At 41.6% G+C, this 23,748-nt stretch overlaps 2 protein-coding genes across 3 annotated transcripts; one reads left to right on the top strand and one right to left on the bottom strand.

The window, feature by feature from the left end:
* Positions 1 to 8,749, top strand: LOC110979878 (protein mono-ADP-ribosyltransferase PARP14-like). Its single transcript, XM_022236010.2, has 13 exons — positions 1 to 330; positions 818 to 975; positions 1,174 to 1,678; positions 1,991 to 2,242; positions 2,438 to 2,536; positions 2,727 to 2,864; positions 3,248 to 3,456; positions 3,663 to 3,864; positions 4,167 to 4,418; positions 4,666 to 4,764; positions 4,936 to 5,073; positions 5,245 to 6,345; positions 6,474 to 8,749. The coding sequence occupies exons 1-13, from the start codon at positions 120 to 122 to the stop codon at positions 7,610 to 7,612; spliced, it is 4,503 nt and encodes a 1,500-aa protein (XP_022091702.2). The 5' UTR covers positions 1 to 119; the 3' UTR covers positions 7,613 to 8,749.
* On the bottom strand, positions 8,462 to 23,713 carry LOC110979876 (uncharacterized). 2 transcript variants are annotated; one of them, XM_022236009.2, is made up of 28 exons: positions 23,587 to 23,713; positions 22,679 to 22,814; positions 22,088 to 22,210; positions 21,408 to 21,666; positions 21,041 to 21,240; positions 20,787 to 20,904; positions 20,301 to 20,525; positions 19,972 to 20,083; positions 19,566 to 19,637; positions 19,152 to 19,301; positions 18,842 to 19,007; positions 18,393 to 18,668; positions 17,686 to 17,825; positions 17,280 to 17,448; positions 16,917 to 17,136; positions 14,911 to 16,610; positions 14,660 to 14,810; positions 14,185 to 14,310; positions 13,841 to 14,016; positions 13,459 to 13,647; positions 13,047 to 13,211; positions 12,633 to 12,770; positions 12,193 to 12,324; positions 11,670 to 11,939; positions 11,436 to 11,549; positions 10,977 to 11,103; positions 10,011 to 10,174; positions 8,462 to 9,762 (listed from the first exon to the last, which is right to left on the bottom strand). In XM_022236009.2, exons 2-28 carry the CDS (start codon positions 22,772 to 22,774, stop codon positions 9,679 to 9,681), a joined length of 5,862 nt encoding a protein of 1,953 aa, XP_022091701.2. In that variant the 5' UTR covers positions 22,775 to 22,814; positions 23,587 to 23,713; the 3' UTR covers positions 8,462 to 9,678. The 2 variants fall into 2 exon arrangements, with proteins under 2 accessions (XP_022091701.2, XP_022091698.2); XM_022236006.2 differs by having other exon boundaries at positions 10,011 to 10,213.
* Between the last annotated feature and the right edge of the window lie 35 nt (positions 23,714 to 23,748).

Below are 23,748 nucleotides of genomic sequence, written 5' to 3' on the forward strand. Positions count from 1 at the left end.
GGAATTCCCCTTATTATGTGCAATGACAACCCGGGCTGTGTCTCGTCGGGTCGATTATCCTGCCGCTTCAAATCTTGCCATAAATTTCATCCGGTCACTTGTCAGGCTTCAGTTGAGCCATGGAACATCCCCAAGATCTTTCGCAGGCCACCATTCGCGTTCGACTTCCTCCCAAACATTATCAGTCAAAAGGACCGCGACTGAAAGAACAGATATGGAAATATTTCCAACAAGTGGAAGTCAGTGGCGGGTGCGGAGTGGAGGATGTCAATATCATATTTCAGGATGGCGGGGGACTGTGGATGACTGTGAAGTTTCTGGAGCCGTCAGGTTAGTATTCCGTTAATGATTTAGTGGGATTTGGATGTGGACAATAGGAGGGGGGTCTGCCTGATATGCCTGACATTTCGCCTGTGATCGGCTTCCATGTTGTATGTAATCATAAAACTACTCTTGGTCTCGTCAGATTATATCAACCAACCCAACATTTTCCCTGGTACAGTGTTGGTCCTGGAAATGACCGACCCAGTATGGTCCACAACTGTAGGCCTACTTTTCATTGCTGGAAGAGCAGTACCAGCAACCTTAGTGCATCATCGGAATCTCGTTGAATTTGATTCTGCACTTGTTGTGCATCAATTTGAAGAATATTTTCCAGATAAACTTGCCAACTACCCCTTCATCTTCCCATGTGTAGCCAGCTAGTTGGGCTGGTGACATACATGTACATGTAAATAATTGTTTCGTGGAAATTGTTTTCAATATTGCATGATTGATAGGCCACAGTTTCTGCTTCCCATCTCTTGATTGTTCACAGGTGTTCAGCAGGTGCTAGCGAATCAGTTTCACATGTTGGAGATTGACGATGATGAAGCGTTATTGGAAGTCCATCCACACCAGCTTTCTGGAGGGCAGTCACTTCAGGGTTCTGCACTGGGTTCTTCTACAGTAGAGTCTTACCTGGAATCATTCAAGGTGTTGTCAAAGTTTGTTTACAGTCTATATCATGTTAAGATTGCTTAGTACAATAGAGACAATGTTGCAACTCACTAACTTGCCCAACAACTTTCATTTTCAGCAGACTTTGTCCAAGATCATTTCAGATGTCATCTGTGAACATTGTTCTGGTAGGCTTTACATTTCTTACAACTTTTCTTATGTTTTGAATTACAGCAAAACATCAACCAGTGTCCCCTTCTCAGTGAAATATCTGCTCCTGGTCAAAGCTCACCATCATTTGGCAGAGATCAACCAAGCCTGTCCAGCGATTCATCGGACACTGCCAGCGAAGTCAAAGAGGAAGCATCATTAGAGAGTTGTGACACAGGTTCCAATCAAATCTGTGAGTCCAATGAACCTCTTCACCGAGGAGAAAGTGAAAGTGATGATGATGGTGAGTGGAGTGAGGAGGAAAGTAGCGATGATGAAAACTCAGCAAGTCCTCATCCACAGCTTGACGATGAAGACCAGTTGTCCACGTCTTCCGGTGATGATGAGTCAGCAGATTTAGAAGAAGATGAACTAGTCATTGAAGTGACTGGCTTTAAGCCTGCTACATCAGATGACATGCTCAGGCTTTATTTTGAGAATCCTCGCAAGTCGGGAGGAGGTGATGTCAAGATATGGGAAAGAAACACCAAAGATGCAACCATCACAGTGACCTTTGAGGATCCATCAGGTACATGTCTGCCAAACCTGCACAATTATTTCCATGGAAATATTGGACTGAGAATGGTCTACATAGTTAACCCTTCTCAACCATCGCTTGTATAGATGTCATCATTTATTCTTGTTAGTTTAATTAAGCAGCCAGCTGAAAAGTTTCAAAATGCTTGCACTAATAATGGTGTTATCTAACTCCCCAAAATGTGTCCCAATACTTTTGAAAGTATTTTTGAAAAAATTTTTCAACCCCAACTTAGTTGTCGAGTGATGCCATGAGTTTAATGGGAGTAGTTATAATGTTTATCCTTGTGTTTCATTGCTTCAGTCATCAGCAAAGTGATTGCAAGGCAACACAAGGTAGGAGGAGCAACCCTGTCAGTGCGACAAGTTGTAAAGAAGAAGCCCCGCCCTCGTCCTGTCAAGAAACGATGTCTGTTGCTAAGAGGAATTCCTGATGGATGTAGTCTAGACCTTGTGACAGTGTTTTTAGAGAATCGGTGTTGTACGGATGACTTCAAAATACAATATGGTGAGATGCCTGGAACAGCGCTCTGCACATTCAATGAGGACATCCCAGGTAATGTAATTAGTCCTTGTATTTTGACATTACAAAACTGCATGAGTTTCTCCTGAATTGTTTATTAAATTTTTTCTGACTGTTGCATTCAGGTTTCTGTATGCAGTTGTGTTCAGATAATTTGCTGTCTTCATTGATTATGAGCTGGCTATGCTTACAGACCAGTCATACTCTCAATGTCTTGAATTTCTGCAGACCTGGAGGAAATAATCGACAGGATTTCTTCAAAAAAGTTGAAAGGAGTCTTTGTGACTGCAGAGAGATTGTATGAATCCGATTGTATCCTATTACAAGGTGAGAATGTTACATGCAACTAATGGTTCCATTAAGAAATATGGAAATTTTAGTGAAATATTAATAACACATCAAACACAATTTGAATACTTCAGTATTTCTAGTTGTTTGTGTGCAACTCCCTTAAAAATGTCAAAAGTTTTCTTTAAATCACGTAATCTTTGCTATATTAAACCTGTCTGCTTAACAGGGTTTGCGACAAATGTATCAGAGGACTTGATTGAGTTGTATTTTGATTGCCGCTCCAAAAGTGGAGGTGGTGGTGTCAGAGAAGTAGAGCTGGGACCGAGGGCTGGTCAAGCTGTTATCTACTTCGAAGATTGGGGAGGTGAGTTGACAAAATGAGGGAAATTAAACAGGAAAACGTTCTTTGACCTTCTTGGGCAAGTAGATTACGAATCAAACATTCTGATAAAGGTGGCTCAAATGTCATTTAGACATTTTGGTAGTAGCTGTGGGATTCTTCATAAACTCACTTCTGAACTTGGACAACTTTAAACTAAAGTTTTTGTGTTAAAATCTCAGCACATGAATTTGACCTTTGGCATACAACCATGTTCGTGCTTGAAATGTTTTATGTATATGCCACACAATTAACTTTGCTTACATTGCTACAGCCTCCACCATGCCATTGATGGATGTGCTCATTCTTGGATGGATGGATGTGTTGAAATTACATCACATTTCATACTTTCGTTGCCTTTTGTAAAGTTGTTGGCAGTGTTTTGTCAAGGGGACCCCACAAGATAGGTGGCAGCGAAGTATCCGTTGAAGAATACCATGAATGTTTAGGAAGACTCAGTCCATCAGACACTCCGACATCTCATCTCTCTGAGCCAATCACAGGTCAACCAGGGCATCAATCTCTTGGCGATACACTCAGCCAATCTCCTCATCGTGTCTTGCCCAAAACTTATCAGGTAGGAAAAGGCAATATGAAAGGTGGAAAGCTTATGCTATAAGTTCTCATAAGAACTATGGAAGATCCACAGATAAAACAGGATAAGGCTTCTCTAATGTGTCTTCAAACCCTGAATAAGCAGAGCAAAAGGTGCAAATATTCACATTGCTTTCAAAGCTTTTATGAACGTTTCTTCTTTTGATGCTTGTTTTCAAAATCTGCCAGCCGTTTACCACGGAAGGCTTGCCTCTTGAGGAGCCAGAACATGAGGAACAGTTTGTTGAAGTCACAGGCTTCAAACCATCATCAGCTGAGATGCTCAAGATGCACTTTGAGAATCCTAGAAGGTCTGGAGGAGGCGATATCAAAACCTGGGAGCATGACCCCAAGACTAGAACCATTCGGTTGACATACCGAGATCCATCAAGTGAGCTATTTTCCCAAGGCATTCTTCATGTACATGCACTGCAGCACATATGCACAGATGTTGCTCAACATCTTTCATTCAACATCGAAGTGTAGGAACACTTCAAACAAGCTAACATTTACATGTAGTAGCCTAATCGTTTTTGTGGGAAAGGTTTTTAAGTACAATTGTTGTGCAAAGAAGGTGATCTTGTGACTGAAATCTTGACAAAAAAGAGAAAACTTAGTGCAAAGTCAGACTTTGTGTTATTATCATCGGGTATTTATTGTTATTTTATTCTTTCATTTGTTCGAATGCCTCAGTTGTCAGCAAAGTGATTGGGAAGCAACACAAGGTAGGAGGAGCAACTCTGTCAGTGCGACAGGTTGTAAAGAAGAAGCCCCGCCCTCCTCCTGTCAAGAAACGATGTCTGTTGCTAAGAGGAATTCCTGATGGATGTACTTCAGAGCTGGTGAAAATGTTCGTTGAGAATCGATGTGGCACGGATGACTTCAAAATCCAATATGGTGAGATACCTGGAACAGCACTCTGCACATTTAATGAGGACATCCCAGGTAATTCATTCAGAACTTAAAACATTAGGAACATTTTGATTCATAAAAACTGAAATAATGCGGGACAAAGAAGAAGTTTTGACCTGGTGGTCATTAACCCTGAAGTATATTTCTTTGCACAAATACATGTATGTAAATTACTTGCTCGGAGCAAAGCATACATTTTCAATGCACTTCAAGAGATAATTTTAATTGTGCAAAAAAGGAAGTGACTGATTAATGGAAAAACTGTTTTTGCTGTCTGTAGACCTTCAAAGAGCAATTGAAAGGGTTTCTTCAAAGAATTTACTAGGCATCCAGGTGACAGCAGAGAAAGTGCAGGAGTCCAATTGTATCCTAGTGCAAGGTGAGATTCGCAAAGTCTGTTAACAAAATTGCAATATGTGGGGATATCAATTATCAGTGAAGCTGCAGATTTAACAGATTTACATTGTACATTTTAGATATATGGTGAGCCCAAGGTAGCTCACATAACCTTAGTGTGTACCTTTTGCCATTTACAATGTTTTTGTTGCAGGATTCTCACCAAAAGCTTCTACAGCAATGATGGAGTTGTATTTTGACAACAAAAAGAAAAGTGGTGGCAAAGGTGTCAGGGAGGTACAGCAAGGGCCAACGGCTGCTCAGGCTTTTGTCTACTTTGAGGACTGGGAAGGTAGGTCAAGATAAGATTGATGAAGGCAGCAATTCTTCAAGCAGTTTCTTGTTTAGAATCTTTCCAGACACTTTCCTCTCGATGAATGTAATAGCTAGACGTTAATTTCAGTCAGGTTATGAACTAAGCATTCCTAATGGCCCAAGATTCATTTGCTTAATTTTTCACTAGTTGTGGGTGATGTTCTGTCAAAAAAGGGCCCCCATACGGTTGGAGGTGTCAAGCTATCTGTTGAAGAGTACAATGAATGTCTTGGAAGAATAAGCCCGTTAGATGTCCCGACTCCACACATCCCTAAGCCATTCACTGTACAGGTGCCACAACCTGTCATGGAGTTCATCTTTGGACAAAAGGGGCAACACACAAGGAAGACTTTGGTTCAGAAGCTGAGTGACGTGAAGGCCACTCTGAAATGGCCATATAGTGACGACAAGACAGTAGCTAGGCTAGAGCCTCTGCCAGAAGATGGGCAGAGGCAATCTTCCAGGCTCAAATGGCCTGAAATTGCTAAAGAAGTTTTGGCAAACTTCCTGAAAAAATTAAAGTCAACAGGGATCCCTGTCCCACCACCACTGTGGAAAGACACCATTGCTAAAATAGATCAACTTGACATCAAAGGTTGCACTTTGGAACCTGATAGCAATGGACATGTAATCCATTTTGTTGGAGAGCAACAAAATGTGGATAAAGGAGTGAATGGTATTGATTTAATCATCAAAGAATTGATAAAAAAGGCCAAGATTGAAGCTCAGCAAACAAAACAAGAAATCAACTTAACTGGAGAAAAGTTTCAGACTTTTTTGATCTGTAGCATAAAGGATAAAATTGAAGACGCCTTTCCTAACCTGAACATCACAGTCACTCCCTTACAAGACAACACCAGACTCATATTTGAAGGAACACGAAAGAATGTTGAAGGAGCTGAATTGTTAATGCGGAGAGAAATGGACAGTCTTGAGCGAGTGGAGTTCAAAGCGAGCAAAAAAGTTCAGTTTGTTCAGAAATTTTCAGACAAAATCCAAGAGATCTTAGGGTCGCGGGGAATTCGAGCAGCATGCAAGGGATCTGATGATGGCAAGATCATCATATCTGGTGCAACGAGGGAGGATGCAATCCAAGCCAAAGCATTCATTGATCGGGAAATAGAAGCAAATGTGATCCCTATCAAGAATCAAGGTGAGCTGGCCGTTCTGAAGAGCCAGGCTGGAAGAGATATCCTGGATGGAAAAAACCAAAAGAAGCTTGCTGTGGTCAACATCAATCAACCAGAAGGTAACAAGTTTATATCTACACATGTATTTAAATAAAACAAAACACTGCTATATACGTGTACTCATCAGCCAGCGGTAAACCCTCAGTTGTTACCCATTTCTTTCTGTACTTTCAACATTTTGCTTTAGATAAGTTGGAGTTGGCTGGATTCAAGACGAACTTGGAGGAGATGAAGCAGAGAATACTTGCCTTCTTGACTGCAAATGTTGTCAGCAATGAATTTATTCATTTGAGTAAGAGAAAAATGGATGTCATTCTTAAACATCATGGCTATTTAATAAACAGTTTAGAAGAACAGCATGAACACAATCATGTCAAGATCACTCATGAATCAGGCAACAGAATAGGATTTTTGTTGGAAGGTAACGAAGATGGTTTGACAATCGCACGTCGGTTCGTAAAGTCGTTGGCAGATGGAATTGAAGATAGAAGTTCACCAAGCAGCAGTGGATCGGATGAAAATGATCTGTCCATGCAGGATGTTGGTATAAAGGTGGCTGAAGAGAGTCCTGTGCCAGTTAAGCCTCGCAAGAAAGTGTTCCCTCTGAAGACTTCACCTTACAAAGGGGCAAAAGAAGAGATAACTCGGATGTCATCAACTGATGAGACTGACTCGGACTCTACTGTACCTCGCTCTTTAGGTCCACTACAGAGAGGAGTGAGACGTGCATTTGCTGCATTGCAAGCATCACGTCAAAGTATCTGTTTTGTCACAGGGGAGGGAATGAAAATCAGTGTTTGCGAGGGTGATATCACTAAGCAGCCAGTGCAAGCTGTTGTTAATCCTACAGATCCAGCCTTGGGTAACAGGGGAGGTGTATCAAAGGCTTTAGTGTCGGCAGCTGGTACTCCGCTGCAAAAATACTGTTTAGAAATGATACATAATCGTGATGACAAGGCGTTAAACGTAGCTGAGTGCCTCCTGACGCCTGGATTCAACCTCAACTGCCTTATCATCCATACTGTAGGACCCATCAAACGTGGCCCAAATTATAGCAGTGAGCTTCATGACACCTTTCTGAACTGTCTACTGAAAGCAGAAGAGAATGAGGTGCGATCTCTGGCGATACCCTTGATAGGCTCAGGGTCAGCTGGCTCACCTAAGGACGTATGTGCCGATTCCCTTGTGTCAGCTTTGCTTGATTTTAGTCGCCAGTCAAGCAAGAACCTCCGCGAGGTGATGTTGGTAAACATTGATCAGCCATCTTCTGTGGCAATCACACAGGCCTTACAGAGGGGAGGACTTCGTGCAACAAGCATGCCCTGACGGAGCTGCTGTTATCAGTGATGGCTTTTCTGAGCTACAGAATTGTTGATCGTTAAAAAATTGCGATATGACTGTACTACATCTTGTAGTCTAGCAAAGAATGTCAACTTTCCACAATTGATTTAATATCAGTTCAATCACTCATAACTGAACTAAGTGTCACGGTTGAAAGAGATTTGACACATTTATTTTACACAATTTGCCTCACTGAAAAAAAAAGGTACTCAAAAAGATGTAGAATGAAAGAGTTGATAAAGAAACAGGAAGGCATGGTTTCTATGCTTATTTGTTAAATACAATTAAACATGTATATTGAGAATTTCTTGGAATTGATTTGCTAGGGTGCAATCGGATTTTCAATTCCCGATGTTATAAATTACCAGAGGTAATACATTACTACTTTTAAAATGTTTACATATCTGAAGAAATATACACCTGTGCATTTTGACTGCGTGCGTTCAACTTCGTGAATGAAAGTTTTGGGGTTATGATTGCAATCGCATACCACAAGCTGCAGAAAACTTCCACAAAATATTTACCAAGTTAATGGTTTAATTTATGTACGTACAAATGAAATACATGTACAGTCCATTGGTGCACTAATATTACAAAGCAGGACTACACTTTGTGTCTTGGTTTTGTTTTCCCGTGCAGGTCAGTTAGCAACTTAGAATGTGCAGTGGATGCTTTTTTGAATTATTTATCACGTAGGAAATATAGCATTGTAATGTTAATGTTATCAGATGTATTGAAATGCTTCGTTTGTAGGATGCGTTTGCAGACTTGGTCACTTTACAACAATTGCACTGTCACACTCTTTCAACACATAAAAATGAAAACAAGTCAATATTTTGAAGTTTCAATGTTCACAATGGTTTAATGAATTCGGTGTTATTAACTATATGACCACTCCAATAAGAACCAGTCTGAATGACCATGTATATTCGGAATATGTGGCTTTGAAAATTAGCATAAAATAAGACATGTTTACATCAGTGATGCTCTGAAAGTAGGTGATGTGAACTTGCAGTCTTTAGCCTTATATTTAAGCTTTAAAATTAGGGGTTATCAGAAACGAAACTACCAAAGTTTTACTTTGTAGTGAATAAGAATGAAGTGGTAGAACAGTGAACAACATTTTTACACATTGTAAACATGTAGCTCTTTTTCTGTGTTGTCAAATATTTGTCACAATGACACTGTACATGTATAAGACATCATTCTTCAATATGACACAGCTTCCCGATTACTCATCAGTGGCTATGTCTCAAATTGGCAATGCAGTTCTACGGCTGTTTACTGTACCAAATGAAAAACAAAACTGGTCATTGCCACAACATACTTATACAGCTGATATGGCTGTGGCTTTCCTGTCCTTTCACTGTAACTATGATCAAATCAAAAGTGGTCATAGCCGCAACATAGGTGCACAGCTGATATGGCTGTGGCTTTCCTGTCCTTTCACTGTACCTGTGATCAAATCAACACTGGTCATAGCCGCAACATACGTGCACAGCTGATATGGCTGTGGCTTTGCTGTCCTTTCACTGTAACTACGATCAAACCACATGTATTAACTCTACTCTCAAACGTTTCTATGTACAGGTAGACGCTGCTGAATCATTTCAATCTTTCTTACAATGATCTTAGTGAACCGTCATAAAAATTATCTACAGGAAGTTGTACACTAACAAAGTTTAAGAAGCAAGGGTGGACTCTGATTTCTCTTGGATGGTCATTTTGACATGTACCTGAGATTCTGAATACACCAAAGAAACTTGCAGGCATTGTCGTAGTACCAATTAGTACTAATTATATCTCTGACACTTATTTGTGCAAAATAAAATAAGTCATTTAATGTGATTCAAGAGCATGATGCATGCATAAGGATTTATTAACAGATCTATCCATGTGTACTCCGAAAATTATGCAGTCTGTTGGAATTTAATTTGCGCCTTGTGTTTTATCGGAGCTGGTGAACCTTCAGCGTTATCTACACTCACCACAGACATCAGAATGTCAGACTTGATGTAGTGTACATTTACTTTTCCATGTACATGTATTCTTCACACTCTTGTGTTGCGGGATCTCAGCTTACGTGTGACGATACTGTGGGAGTTATCACTCTTGGATTCTCCGACATTCACCACCTGCGGTGACAAGGTGGAGGAATGATCTCATCATTATTCAGATATCTTTTCGTCTCTTTTTTTTTTATTGATCTCAATGCAGTAAATGTTAAAACATAAAAAGAAACCATGGGTGGTTGGTTTTTGTGATAAAAAATATGCGAAATTTGTTTCATGGAAACTTTGTTGACTTGGAGTGATTGCTCTCTGGGGCAAGTTTTATGAATTGAAGGGGCTTTCAAGGGCACAAAGATATGACCAAACCGTACCTCAAATGGTGAACTCGCAAATGGAGCTGAGATATCAGTCTTCAGCAGTCGTCTCTTACGTTTTTTCTCCGTGGTGGGCGGTGGGTAACAAGCAACCACCTCCACCTCCGGAGATTTAGCTGGAGATGTCATGTGGGTGGCGGCTGACTCCACAAACTTTTTGGCTGGAGGTTGGGGATGAGATGAGGAGGATTTAGAGGTGGCTGCAAACAAGAAGCGCAAAGAGAGAAGGTGGGGTGTAGCGAGTTGGGGAGGGAGGAACAAGGCCACTCCCATCGTCACATCACTGGAGTCACACAGACTATGATCATCGGTCTTTTTAATTCTGTATGTGCAACTTCTGTAAGCTATATGAGTTCCATCATTTACCATCCCAAGTTCACAACTGTGATATCAAAGGCTATGCACAAGTGCGCCTAACATATTCAGTGCATGTATTTGTTACTTCAGTAATATTAGAGTAAAATGTAGGCTTGTTTGTAATGACCAAACACAGCCCCACTTGGACGTATGTTTCAGTGTCCACAACATCATTCAAAATCAAAATGGTTTTTCCATTATATTCATGAGATGTGGCGATGGGAGTTACATTAGCAGGTAAGAAAAATGGCCTTGATAGATGCTAAATCTAGTCATAAACAGCAAACCACAACCGCAAACAGATTTTTGCAAAGAGGTAAGTTGAAAGCGTAAACTTTCCAGATAGAAGCAAAGTCAGACAAACAGGGTGAAAGGGTAGAATAATCGACTGGGGATTCAACACAACTGCAGGAAAGACAACAGGTGTAACGTGAATGATTCAGACAGCAAGTGGCACAGCTTTAGAGAAATGAAGACAAGACGTCAGACTTCACCACACAAAGATTTCTAACAGAAGATGTGAGATAGCAAGAATTCAAGACAGCAAACGAAACAAAACACAAGTTTGAAAAGCTTCACTCAAATTCGCTAGACAGAATTGAATACCTGATTTTGCGAGTGGAGTGTTTTGCAGGAGGTCACCAATCTTTGACAAGGCTGCCCTCTTCCCTCGGCTGTTGGTGGAAGGCATCTCAGCCAATTTGTTGTCCAGGGTATTTTCATTGTTATCGTGCTGCCACAAAGCAAAAGAAAACTTTATTTGCTCAAAGAAAAACATCTCATACATAGGTTTATGGGAGTGATCTTGGGATTTAATGTGTCTTGACCTAAATGATGTCCAAAACTGAGCTATGTGAAGGTTGTCATCACAAAGGTAAACCTGCTAAACCAATTCATTTAGCAACCAAAACGACACAATTGTCTCTCTAGTTTGCATGCGATCCAAAGTATGAAATAACAATTTTAAACAGTTTCAAATTACGTACAGTAAACTGTAATGTCATGATTCTCTTCCTATGGGAAGTGATTAACGTTTAGCTGACAATGAACTGACGGTGATCTTACCACTTCTTTCTCTTTGTTGGCTCTCGTCATTCGTCGACGCGTACTGCGAGTAGCTCTTGCTGTGCTCTGTTCTTCAGCTCGACTTCGTTTCTGGAAAGCTTCAATATCAATTTCCTGCAAGCGGGAAAAAGAAAAACAAGAACCACTTGTGATTGCTGCATCTCCACAATTTCTAGATTTGAACAGAATAGGGAAGCTGTGGAAAGAAAAAAAAAAGGAGAGAGATTATCTAACCTCCAGGAGCTCTGTGCTCTTTCTCTTCTTGGCTTTTCGTGTATTGGCCCTTGTCTTGCGAGTTGGCTGTTTCTTCTGTAGTGGTGTCACATCCATCTCCACGCGTGTGCGACGCCGGCCAGGTTGGTGGAAACTCTCCTGGTCTTTGACGTCCACGGTAAACAGGTCTGGGGAGTCTGGGTCAGGCTGGGGGGATGGGGACCGGGCTGACAACCTGGCAGTGGAAGACTCTGAATGGCTGGGAGATAGAGGCTTGACATCAACACTCACCTGTAAGAAAAGTACAAAGGTGATTATGATTTCCAGATTACTCACATTGGTTTACGGTCACATGTAAAAAAGTGCAAAGGTAAAAAGGATTTCCAGATTATACCCAAAGGTCTTTGTATCAAGAAAGTTACATTAAATGACTAAACTGCTGAATCTTAATATCAGTAATAATTTTTTTCAAATTCCTGTCTGTTGGTGATAGGTCAGTTTCCAGGGCATTTACAGCTGACCCACATCTTCGATGTCCACTTACCTCAATGAGTCCAAGCTGTTGTTGAAGGTGACGATTGGCACCTTCCAGCTCTTTGATGGCATGTCTCTTCACCTCAAGACTTTCTTCGTAATCAGCGACAACTTTCTCCCTGTCTGTTTTCTCCTTGTGCAACTTGAAAAATCAAGGAGAATTAAATATCGTAAGGATTACTCATTGTAAATGCAGGAAAGTCCTTTGCAAATTCTTCAGAATGTTAGAAATAAGAATGAACTAAAACTTTTCACTGGAGTTGAGGTAGCAATAGATTTTTACAAACAAATGCACGGATCAGTTAGCTTTCTGGACTGTGGGGGTTGCTTTTTTTGTACAAGATGTGCTTTAATTTTTTGCTGGCTTCAGAAATGTTCAGGAAAGTAGATGACGGTATTGAAAGGACACCTGGAACTCCTTCAAACCACCCAGAATGTTTTAATCCACACCTGTTGTCTCAACTGTTGCACCTCCATCTGGAGGTCTCCACTGACAGGCTGCCCTCTTGTCTTAGTTCTTTCTTGCTCCTCTACATCACTCTCGTCATCGGTGATGGCCTGAGACTCTGAAGTTGCCATCATCTTAGCCTACAAAGTAAATCAATTAAACACTGAAACAAATCTGTGAAAATATTTGGAAGGTTTTCAAAGAGTGGACCAAAACCTACACCAGGAATCAAGAGAGCAGCGTCCTTGAGCAGGACAAATTGCTGCATTGGCTTCTCTTTTCAGAACTGTAACAGGTGGAATTGATGAACCTGTAATGGATTGCATGATTTGCATCCCAATTTTCAGCCCAAAAGGCAACTGACCAACTGTAATGAGTGCTGCAAGTCAGTAACCGATATCCCTGGTAGTTTGTACCTTGAGGAGCTCAATGTGCTCCTGTTTTTTGGCTAAAGCCGCTTCATTTGTCTTCTGTGCCTCAAGGAGAGAATTCATTTTCTGTTCCAAGGCCTTGACAAGTCTGTCTCTTTCTTCACGCCATTTGGTAAGCGTCTCTTCTTTGCTGGCCACTTGTTTCATAATCTGGGGGCAAATTGATAAAGACATGATACTCATGAAATTCTAAGTAAACGGTCTGCTTTTACTGCCACTAGATTTCATGGTAACACCACTCCTCAGTTTTGACGGTAACCTATTTTTCACAAGCTAAACTCTTCCTTGCCACATAATTTGACCTCAGTGCCATTTAAACCAGACAAAAACTGCAGCTTTTCAATCAGCCCAAAAGGTTTCAAGAATATTGGGGAAACTGTAAAGAAAATCACTGAACCTCTTGCTCCAAGGCAGTGACCTTCTTCTGCAGCTTTTGGGCTTGGAGTTTGTCGGGACAATCTTCGGGATGACTGGGAGCTGCCTGCATCTGTTGTCTGAGGTTGCCAAAGTCTTGCTCCAGGTCTCTCATGGCCTGTTTGGAGTCCTTTAGGTCAGACTCTGATTCTGAGAGCTTCATTTTTAGCTCCTGAAAAAAAGGGAAGGGGTAAATACAGGGATGCATGTTTTTATAGTTCAAAAAATAAACCTTCCTCTAATGAAAGCTGCTCGTTATTAGCAGAAAACCAATTTTCATTTTGCTTTAAAAAATGGAAAAAAATCACAAAAACAACTAAGCAAAAATATGAATCACAGCCCATGTAGAGGATGAAAATGCTCACCTCTCTCTCTTGTTCGGTCTTGGACAACTCCAGCTGCAACTCAATCTGTTCCTTCTTCAGATTTTCCTTCTCAGTAATCCAGCGCTCGTGGTTCTTGTTTGCCATTCGTACTTCTTGTCGAGACTCGTTGGATGACTTTAATAAATCAGTGTATTTTGTCTGGAGGTCCTCCCGTTCTGAAATGAAATTCAAAACAACAGAGCTTCATAGTTTCACTTGCTGGGAGCACAGTGTCAAAAACCAACTGGCAGCAGTGGATGAAAAGCAAAATACATGTATGTGAGTACTGGAATTGACTGCAGCCATTATAGCACACCACTATCACACTCATGTTAGGCCCCAACCTTGGGTGACAGATTGGAGCTCCTCTTCTTTAGACGCTAGTATCTCATCCTGGCTAGCCATTGTCGTTTCTTGTTCCTGAAGTGCTGCTTTCAGTCCTTCAATTACCTCTTTGTTGGAGGCTAAATCTAAGCCGATGAAAATGACCGAAGTACATGTACTTGATTATCCAACAGATAGCAACTTTTAAAATTTTAGATGCTTGCTTTCCTCTGAATCATGATCTATTCCAGCAACTGTTTTGCAATGCGGTAATTATGAGAGGGTTTCCCTGTTTTACTGTAGACTCACAAAATACATGTATATTAAAAGTACCAAAATATTTCAAATGATATTCTAGTTACAAACTCCTTGGAAACAGGCCACATTTAAATTTTGTGTACTCATTTCTGTGAGCGCATGCCTACCACAGATGTTTCAATGTTGGGAAAGATAGTGCTGACTTTGTACCATCCAAAATGTCAAAGTCTTCTTTACCTCTCTCAAGAGACTTCTCTTTAAGACACTGCATCTCCACCTTACTCATCAATGACTTGATGGTCTCAGCTTTGCTCTTCGTCTTAGCTTTCTGCTCTTCCAGATCTTTCTCAACAGCTTGTATCTTTCTCTCCGATTGAGCCTGCACGTCCTATTCATGAGATCCAACGTGAGATAGTGTTGCAGAATTTGAAGTACATGTACATGTTATTTGAACTGCTGAAGAATGAAATAAATTTAGGAAAACCTACCTTCAGTTGTTGGATTTCGGACTCGCTTTCATCTGCCTTTGTCTTACTTTTCTGTTCACTAGAAACACGATCAGCCAGTTCTCGTTCCTTCTGGGCAAGGCTCTGCTGTAATCCAGTGCATCGATTAGACAGTTCCTGCACCATCTTGTCTGCCGTTGATCGCTTTTCTTGTGTCTCTTTCAATTTGTCATCCAATACCTTCAGCTGCGAGCGGAGGTCGCTGGCACTCCCTTGCCACTTGGATGCCTCTGCCAGGGCAATCTCTTTGTCTGAAAGGGCCTGCTGCATCTCTTGCAGGCTGGCCTCTAGGTCCTTGATTCGTTTGGCCAGGTTGCTATTGGCTGAGGCAGTGCGCTCTGCTGTCTCCAGCTGGGAACGGAGTAAGGAAACCTGGCAGCCATACTCAGATGCCACCTTCTTGGTCTCAACGTGGGCCTTCTGCTCTACAGACATCTCCTCTTTGAGATACTCAAGGTTGTTCTCTAGAGTTGCTACACGGACAGCAGCCTCCTGACCCTTAGTGTTGGTCTGGTCGAAGCGGGCCTGCATGTCAGCCAAGACATCCTCCATCTCCTTGTTCTTCTCCCTGAGTGATGTGATTTCCTCCTCCATTCTCAGTGCCTTTTCTTCTGCGTCAAAGCTTTTCTGTTTCTCCTTTTCAATCTTAATATCTACCCGTGCCAGCGTCTTGGAGGAAGCCTTGACTTCAGCCTGAAGAGACCCTACCTCCGAGTCATGCTTGATCTGTAGGTCGTTCAATTTAGACTTGGTCTCTTCTGCTTCTTGCCTAGCTTCGTTAAGAAGCTTCTCCAGCTCCCGTTCCGACTGTGATCTGCTTTCTTCTAAGCAACTCAATTTTGCAGTTAGAGTTTCTTTCTCTTTGCTGTGAGCATCTTCTAAGGCTGCTGCCTCTTTTTCATAGTTTTCTTTCAAGGCGGTAATTTTCTTCTGCATTTCATTATTTTCTTTCTTGGCTTGGCCCAGCTCAATGTCGTCTTCTTCAGCATTGAGCACCAACTCCTGTTTCAACTGTTCAATCTGGTCCTCAAGACGAGTAACGACTTCTAAGTGTGCAACCTCTGAAGAGTTCAGCTTCTCCATTACCCTCTTTGTTTCTGTCTCTGAATCTCCCAACTTTTTCGCCAGGCCAGTTGCTCTACTTTCCTGCTCCCTACAATCATTTTGGAGAGCGTCTATCCTGGACTGGAGTTCATCTTGGAGCTCTGACTTGCCCACTTCTGTCATTTGCAGCTTCTCCTCTGTCCTTTCAACCTGGGCCTTTGCCTCTTTGAGGCTTGTTTGGTAATCTTGGATAACCACTTCAGTTTCATTCAGCTTATTCTGAAGCTCCTCCATTTTCACATCCAAAGCAGTAACCACGCTGGAGTGTTCCTCAGCTGACGACTGCAGCTGGCATCTCAACTCGGCTGCTTCGGAGATGGCTGCAGCAAGTTTCCCAGAGAGATCCTTGTCCACGTTCGATGTGGCCTGGTGAGATTCTAGACTCTCCTGGAGAATCTTGAACTCAGAGTGGAGCTGTGCGACCTGGTTGGCGTGCTTCTGCTGGACCATAGACAGCTTCTCTTGGTATACCTTGCTGTTGTTCTCTGCCTCCTGCAGGGCTTGCTTGGCTGCAGTTATCTTCTCCTCTAGCGATGTGATTCGCTTACTTTGCTCCTCTTCTCTAGCTGCTGCTGCATCTGTAAATACATAAAAAAAACATGCATCCATTTTGAAGTGTATCAGACGAATAATATTATAACATCAAGGCACAGAGTATCTTAACGGTATCTGTCAAAGGCACCAATATATTAATTAACATTGTCCCTACATGCTGAGTTGACAACTCTTGAACATACCCGACACCGTCTCAGCTCCCTTGGGAGTACACTAGCCCAGTGCTGACATTATCAGGCACAAACAGCTCAATATAATAACCATATCTGCCCTCAGAGGTACTGAGACCTCCACATCTACGTTAAAGAGAAAATAAATAATGGTATTACCTTGTAATTTTTGAAGCGCTGCCTCCATTTCTAGAATCTTCTCATCTTTACTACAGAGTTTAGCCTTTGCTTCCTCCAGGGCCTGTTTTTCAGTCTCAGTAAGCGCCTGGAGCTCTGCCAGCATCGCATCCTGAGAGTGCATTTTGTCCTGGGAATCCTCAAAGGCTTCTTTCAGCATGGCAATATCTTGGCGAAGGCCTTCAATAATCTTCTCCTTGTCCTGTAGTTCAGGATTTTACAACAGTGTCTCAGTACAGTGAAAAAAAAATTCAGTTTTGGCCAACAGGAAAAGCTAGTATTTTCAGAACTTCTTCGAATGAGTTGACTTTTATGCGCTGCACAAACTTTCGCAGGCTTTCTTACCTGGACTTTCACTTGCTCGGCATGAAGGAGAAGACTCGAGACATATTCCTCCTCCTTGTTGTTATCAGGTTGTGGCTTTTTGCGTGAATCCATGACAAACTGCTCATACATTTCCAGTCTTTTCTCAAACATCTCTTCAGTGTTGAGACGTTCTTTTTCCAACTGGTCCCTGGGAAAATGAACATCAGTCATTTTACTTGTTAGTTAAGTTTGATGAATCATTTGCCAGTGATTTCATTATCCTTGTTAACATTGTAATAATGCTTCAACTATCCCCACAATTTCCTCCCAAACATCCCACGGCGCATGTATCACCACCTCTTTCAACAAAGGAAAATCTCTTCTCTCACAACAGTGATCTTCAAGACCAATCTATTTCAACCAGCTCTTCGTTGGCATGTCTTACTTGTATTCTCCTTCAATCTGGACCAACTGCTGAGCCATCTCCTGACAGACTTCCTCTCGTATCTGTACCTCCAACATCATGGTTCTCTTCTTCTCCTCAATGAGTTGTGTCTTAAGGGCCTCTACCAAGCCAATCAATTCCTGCGCAGAAACAAATGGCACAAGTTTTCCTTTTTGGTAATACTTGATTTTTTTAAATGAAGTTTTACTACGACCATAGACTCTCCTTTCACCGTCTACTCCCTACACGCACTAGTCTGACTATTTCCTGCTTTTTAAATACTTAGCTGTGCACATGCCAGTTTTATGCAAGGCAGCATATCAGCCCATTGGAGCCTTCATAAAGTCCTTTTCTCTCCAGATAATGACAGAGGATATTCACTGATCAAAAGCTGTCGGCTGCCTAGGCGGACAGCTGATGTTATGACAGGCAAGAGAATCCATCAACTATAGTAAATTCAACTTACTATAGTTCAAGCCATGCTGATCAAATGGATTCGGCCAAACGCGACAAGAGTGAGATCTAAGCTTTGCTGCTTCAATCAAAATATACTAAATAATATTGAAAATCAGGTCAGAATCTGTATGCATGTAATAAACACTTGTCTGAAAGCTAGCATCTCCACACAGATAAACTATACATGCCCTTGGTCTACCCCAAAAATCTGAAACTAGTCCATTTCAGACTTTCGCCATCTAAAGACTTACAGCTCTAGACTGTCCTTTCAGGATCGACTCCTTGGGTGTCCTCTCCACATCCTCCTCCTCATCTTCATCTTCCTCTTCAATGAACGACTCTTCCACTGTAGTAAGATCTAGGTTGGGGTCCGGTGGAGGGCCAGGTGTGGCCCAAGGCACTGACACCCTGCCACTAGACAATGATTGCCGCAGGGCCAGCGAGAGGGCACGGGAAGGGACTAACTTGGGGCCGGCTGCTGCAGGTACCTTCCACTTGTTGTCCAGCTTGGAGGTCACTGTAGTCACCTGTTCATAGACAATAATGTATCTCTCCAAATCCAGAAACTTCAAGATTAAGAGAATGCTAATGCTTACGGTGCTAAGCCCACACTGCTGCATTAATCAAAGTCTACGAATCCCATGGCTGATTTAAACTATAAAGCTAAGTAGGCATTTTAAAAAGGTGTCATTTGAAGTACCTGTTTTGCAATGGCCGAGAATTTGAGAACCTGGATGGTCTCATCGAATCCGGAGGCACATTGGTTGACATTTACAACCATGGATGCCTTGCCTTTACCGAGGAAGAAACTTTGAAATAATCTAGTCAGCTTGCTCTCCCGAAATGGGATGATCTTGGGCTGGGACCTGGAAACAATGTTGGGAAAGTGGATCAATTAATCTGTTCGTGAACCAGTAGTTGATGGCCTGCTTTGGGCCTGAATTTTTTAATTGAAACTGGACACACATTTAAACGATTTAGTGAAGACAGCAAAGAAATGAACGCCATACTTTGGGTGGTTCTGATTGTATCGAAGAGTATGAATGCACTTCCCCAGTGTCAACAGTGACGTGTTAATGTTGCCAGCTTCTTTCAGACGGTCACCAGTGTTTTGGGTTCTTGTGTATCGTTCTGAGCCTGCCAGATCGCAGAATGAAAGCCTGGAATGAAAGGAATATAAGCAATTTAAAAGCCACTTGCATTTGTCACTTATAGTAAAATGACTGGATTCTGCAGTTTATCTGCAGTTCTGAACATCTGTACCAATGAAGCTGCTGAAAACCTTAATTCACGCTGTGTAACTGTAGGTCAGAAGACTGATGAAAGTAAGAAGCAAGGACAATAAATTTTGCCGGAGTACGAGTTCATCAGTGTCGTGAGATGTGAGTAGAGCAGTTCTTACTGAGTAGAATAAATCTACTTACTGACTGACTCTGGCAACGTGTGGATTCTCAACATCAACAACCCTCAGGATCTTGATACTGAAGATGCAGTGACTAATGAAACAAATCAAACCAAAAATCACCAATGTGAAGTAGTTCAACGTTGACAGTTTTTTTGTAAGAACAAAATTAAATGAAGATTTTCTCCAAAAGTTGCAACACCTCATCTCCCTGACAAAGACCAATCAAGAACCTTTTTTTTGGCAGGGGGAGATAGAAACACATGGTGGGGATGATGGCAAAATTTTGGGGATTTTATACAATTTGGGAAACGAAATACACAAAAATATTCCCCTTTCAATATTTTGTAGAAAACATTTTGCCACTTTTTTAAGGCGGGCGGTCCCCAGCTGCCCTTGGATTTCTTCCAACAAATACAGATGTTTACCTACGACTGGAGCACTGGTTCAACTTGGTGGCAGCAATACTAAGATTCTGCTGACCAATCTTGAGAATTTTGTACGCCTCGTCAGCACTCTGCACACAGATTTCCTTTAATCCTAACAAAAAACCCACAAAAAATCAAACCAATATCAAGCTGGAGCGCAATCATATTTAGAGAAAAATAATAGTCAAGATATTTGTCAGGTGGTCAATATCATCACTCTTAAATGTCACCATCTACAGACTTCAGTAACATGTACTCTATCTTACTGAAGCCATATCCCATCTGGGTTTTAGAAAAGGATTCCAATTTGGTGGTTTTGTTATTGTTACCTTTGATGTATATTTGCCCGTTCTTATCCTCGGACAGTTTCAGAGGTTGACGGCGCACTTTCTTGGCCTTTGGGATGGCTTCCAGTAGGTCGTAGATATACTCATTGTAGATCTCGGCAAAGGAAACCCAGACGGAGAATTTCAGGGGACCTTGGGCCTCCACATCGATTGAGGTATCATCAGGGATACGGTTGTTGACATCTTCAAGAACACTGGGTACACTCGCTGTAGAGGGGTATGGAAGATGGATAATTCACCTTCAGATAATCTTGATGAGTTCTGGAAAGTTGATGTTGTGTACTGGATCTATAGCACCATAGTTGGCTTTTTGCACAGCAACAACCCGACCTGCCATTCATATAAGCAGTGACTCCTATTTGGGTCAGATTTAAATGTTTATTTTTACTTTTCTTCAGGTCAGTTAAAGCAAGGCTGAGTTGTGCATCAAAAAATTAATTAAACTCATATATTTTGGGACGATCTTACCATCATCTGTAATACTGGTAACTGATATTTCTGACTGAGAATCTTCAGTTGCTGTCGTGTAATTGGAAGCCCTAGAGTCATCTGCATCATCCATCCCAGAGCTGTCTCGAGTCCCGTCCTGAGCAGAGCAAGAGAAGAGTGAGCATTGAAGGAAGGTGTCTGGAATCTACGGCACAAATTCAAAAGACCAAGAAACAGGAACAAGTTCCACTGATGCGACAGTGGCTGGACCGATTTCAATTGCAGCTTTTTACCTGTTTAGTTGAGATCCCTTCGGCTAAGGACAGAACAGAATCCTTGATGTACGCTTCTTTTTTGCGTTGGCGTTCGTCAAGTTTAACCACATCACAGAAGAAGCGAGGCTTCAACTGCATACTCGGAAACAGCCGACCTTCAAGACTGTTGAAAATGACATCCAAGGAGCGAGGCAAGATGCCGCCATCTTGAGGAACGCCTGCCAGGTGAGCCAAGAACAAATTCAAAATTATGGGGAAAAATTTGTAAAAAGGAAGTCAACAGTTAAATCTCTCTTTAAAACAATGCAACGGGATAACATTTACAAATTTTTTTGTTTTGAATAGTGGCAATATATAACCATATATTTCATGTATGTACGTGTACCCTGTATTGTGTATGTCTTTCCAGCATTAGTGACTCCGTAAGTGAACAACAAACAGTTCTGGCCATCAATGAAATCCTTAACAGTGCCCAGCATGGTCTCATCAAAGAACTCCTTCTGGGCGGTGTCCTCGCCAAAGATCCGACTGAAGGTAAACTTGTGGGTCATGGTGCTGAAGCCACGTTGGCTGGACTTGAACGTGAAACTGTCCTTGGGAGCTCTCATCAAGAGTGACGATGGTTGAGAAACCTCCATGCAGTCCTACAAGCAAGCCATGTACAGGTAGTTATTGTGGTTTCAACCAAACTTGTGTCAACTGGAAGCCGTCCCCAGTCATTCAAATATCAGTGGATGCTGAGACAACAGTCTCAGAAAATACAAACAAATTGAAAAGAGAACCTGTTTAATAAGTGGAACACTGTGTACCCAAAGAACAATAATACAACTTCAAACTCTTACTTGTATTGTAAAATTCTGAGTGATGGTGCGGACTTTGTGGGCAACCATTTACCAGCGAAAATCAGACAGGCACTGAAGTAAGAGCTTACATGTACATCTTCCTTCATGGATGCGGCTGAGTATAGCTTACACGAACAGGCATGAGACGGCGAAATGCCCTTTGCACATTATGTAGTTTCCTCTATTGCTAATGCACGGAGTCGACGACAATGGCCAACTTTACCTGTGATTCTCCCTGTTCTTTCTCCCTGTTGGTGAAGGGTCGAATCCTGAGATAGACCTGCATGTGCTCACGGCTGTGGGCAACGCTCTCCCTCATCAGCTTGGCAGCTGGAACTGAAAAATCCTGCAATTTGGAACACAAATAGAAACACTAACCATCTCTTTGAAGAAGGGTGGAAAATGCTGCCCCTGTGCTCTTGGAGGGCATTTCTGCCCAGCAGGCTTTGGAATGTACTTCATCTGTGATTACGTTAGGTTCCTGTACCAAACAATTTGCTGCAGTCTTGCCTGCAGGCAAACAAGGAAAGCAGCTAACCAACACAAATTCTTTTTAATCCGGTGGCAGATTATCCAGGAAGTTTATTGGGACTGTGCTCAGAATCCGGAAAACTCAAGTTTGCCCCCAAAAATGTTACTAACAAATTATCAAGTCAAATGCCAACAATTCTGTGATACGCAAATTCCAATAAATTGAATATTGTCTTGCACATACACTGTACAAAGACATTTCTTGTATTTTTCTGCAATTCATTAACGATGGTAGAATCATGAAGAATAAAACCCAGAAAGGCAACCAGAATTTGACACCAACCTCCAATAGGTTCTTGCATACATCTTGTGTATCTTGTGTTGTCTCGTCGTTTTCAGGGTCAGACATATCGTAGTCCATGCACGTAGTGTCTGCCATATCTGTTACTGTATGTGTAGGGCAGAACCACAATCTGAATCTGGAATGTGGAAAGATTTCAAATGTTCATGAATTTGATGTGACGGAATGTCATGGCATGTAGGCCCTACTACTAGTACTACGTGTATTTTGAGTAAGGTTTGAAACACCCATGACTCGCTAATCTTTTTAAAATTTTCTGATGGCTTGTCATGCTTGTGGACATTTTCAGCTTTCTTCTAAATCACTTGCGGATGGTAAAGTGGCGAAAACAATTTGCCCAAAACAACTGGTTTTATATTATATTCAAACCAGTGTAGGCCTAAGTAAATATAATTGATAAATATGAGGAGAGTTCCGAATGGCATACGGCCACACTCATTTTCCTTGAAGTTTAAGTTCAAATATTAAAACAGCCATTGCATTAGAATGTGATGTAGGATACAATCTCATAATGACAAAATCATAAAATGTAAAATTTTGGTGAGAAAATTACAAAGCATTCAGGAAAATACTAAGGTCATGATGTAAGTTTTTTATCAGACAACTGACATTGTAAACAAGTCTTATCATGTCATTCATGGCATGCAAGGGTTTTCATTTGTGCACAGGGCTAGGGGCATCAAAGTCAAAGTGTTGTCCGTAGAACAGCAGGCTCTTTCAAGTTTCATGTCTTTCTCTATCTATCGTGTTCTAAAAACGTCACTTCGCCTAGTACTAGTACTGCCTACTGGCTCAATTATTTGAAAAGACAGACAATTCCAAAAGTTACAGTAATATCCTTGAACACATTCTGCACAATCAGGTGTCACAAATATCCTCACTTGGCTTACCAAATAAAGGAGAAAAATTCGAATTCGCCCGAGGTTTCTTTCGTATGCCAGATAAAAATTTCTAATTTTGCGCTGCGAAATAAAATGTTTGAAAATGGACCAATCACATGAGACTACTTGTGACTGGTGCCCATCTTACTTCACGTTTCCTAAGGGCTCAGG

The sequence above is a fragment of the Acanthaster planci genome, linkage group LG13 (genome assembly GCF_054643075.1).
Source record: "Acanthaster planci isolate LZ-2023a linkage group LG13, COTS_SCS, whole genome shotgun sequence".
Classification (NCBI taxonomy): Eukaryota; Metazoa; Echinodermata; class Asteroidea; order Valvatida; family Acanthasteridae; genus Acanthaster; species Acanthaster planci.

Coding starts and splice junctions, on each gene's coding strand:
- LOC110979878 (XM_022236010.2), top strand. CDS start 120: ATGGAACATCCCCAAGATCTTTCGCAGGCCACCATTCGCGTTCGACTT. Junction 3,457..3,662: donor TCTTGCCCAAAACTTATCAG/GTAGGAAAAGGC, acceptor AAAATCTGCCAG/CCGTTTACCACGGAAGGCTT. Junction 4,419..4,665: donor ATTTAATGAGGACATCCCAG/GTAATTCATTCA, acceptor TGCTGTCTGTAG/ACCTTCAAAGAGCAATTGAA.
- LOC110979876 (XM_022236006.2), bottom strand. CDS start 22,774: ATGGCAGACACTACGTGCATGGACTACGATATGTCTGACCCTGAAAAC. Junction 17,826..18,392: donor TGAAAGGACAGTCTAGAGCT/GTAAGTCTTTAG, acceptor GTTTCTGCGCAG/GAATTGATTGGCTTGGTAGA. Junction 11,104..11,435: donor CCAACAAAGAGAAAGAAGTG/GTAAGATCACCG, acceptor GCTTTGTGGCAG/CACGATAACAATGAAAATAC.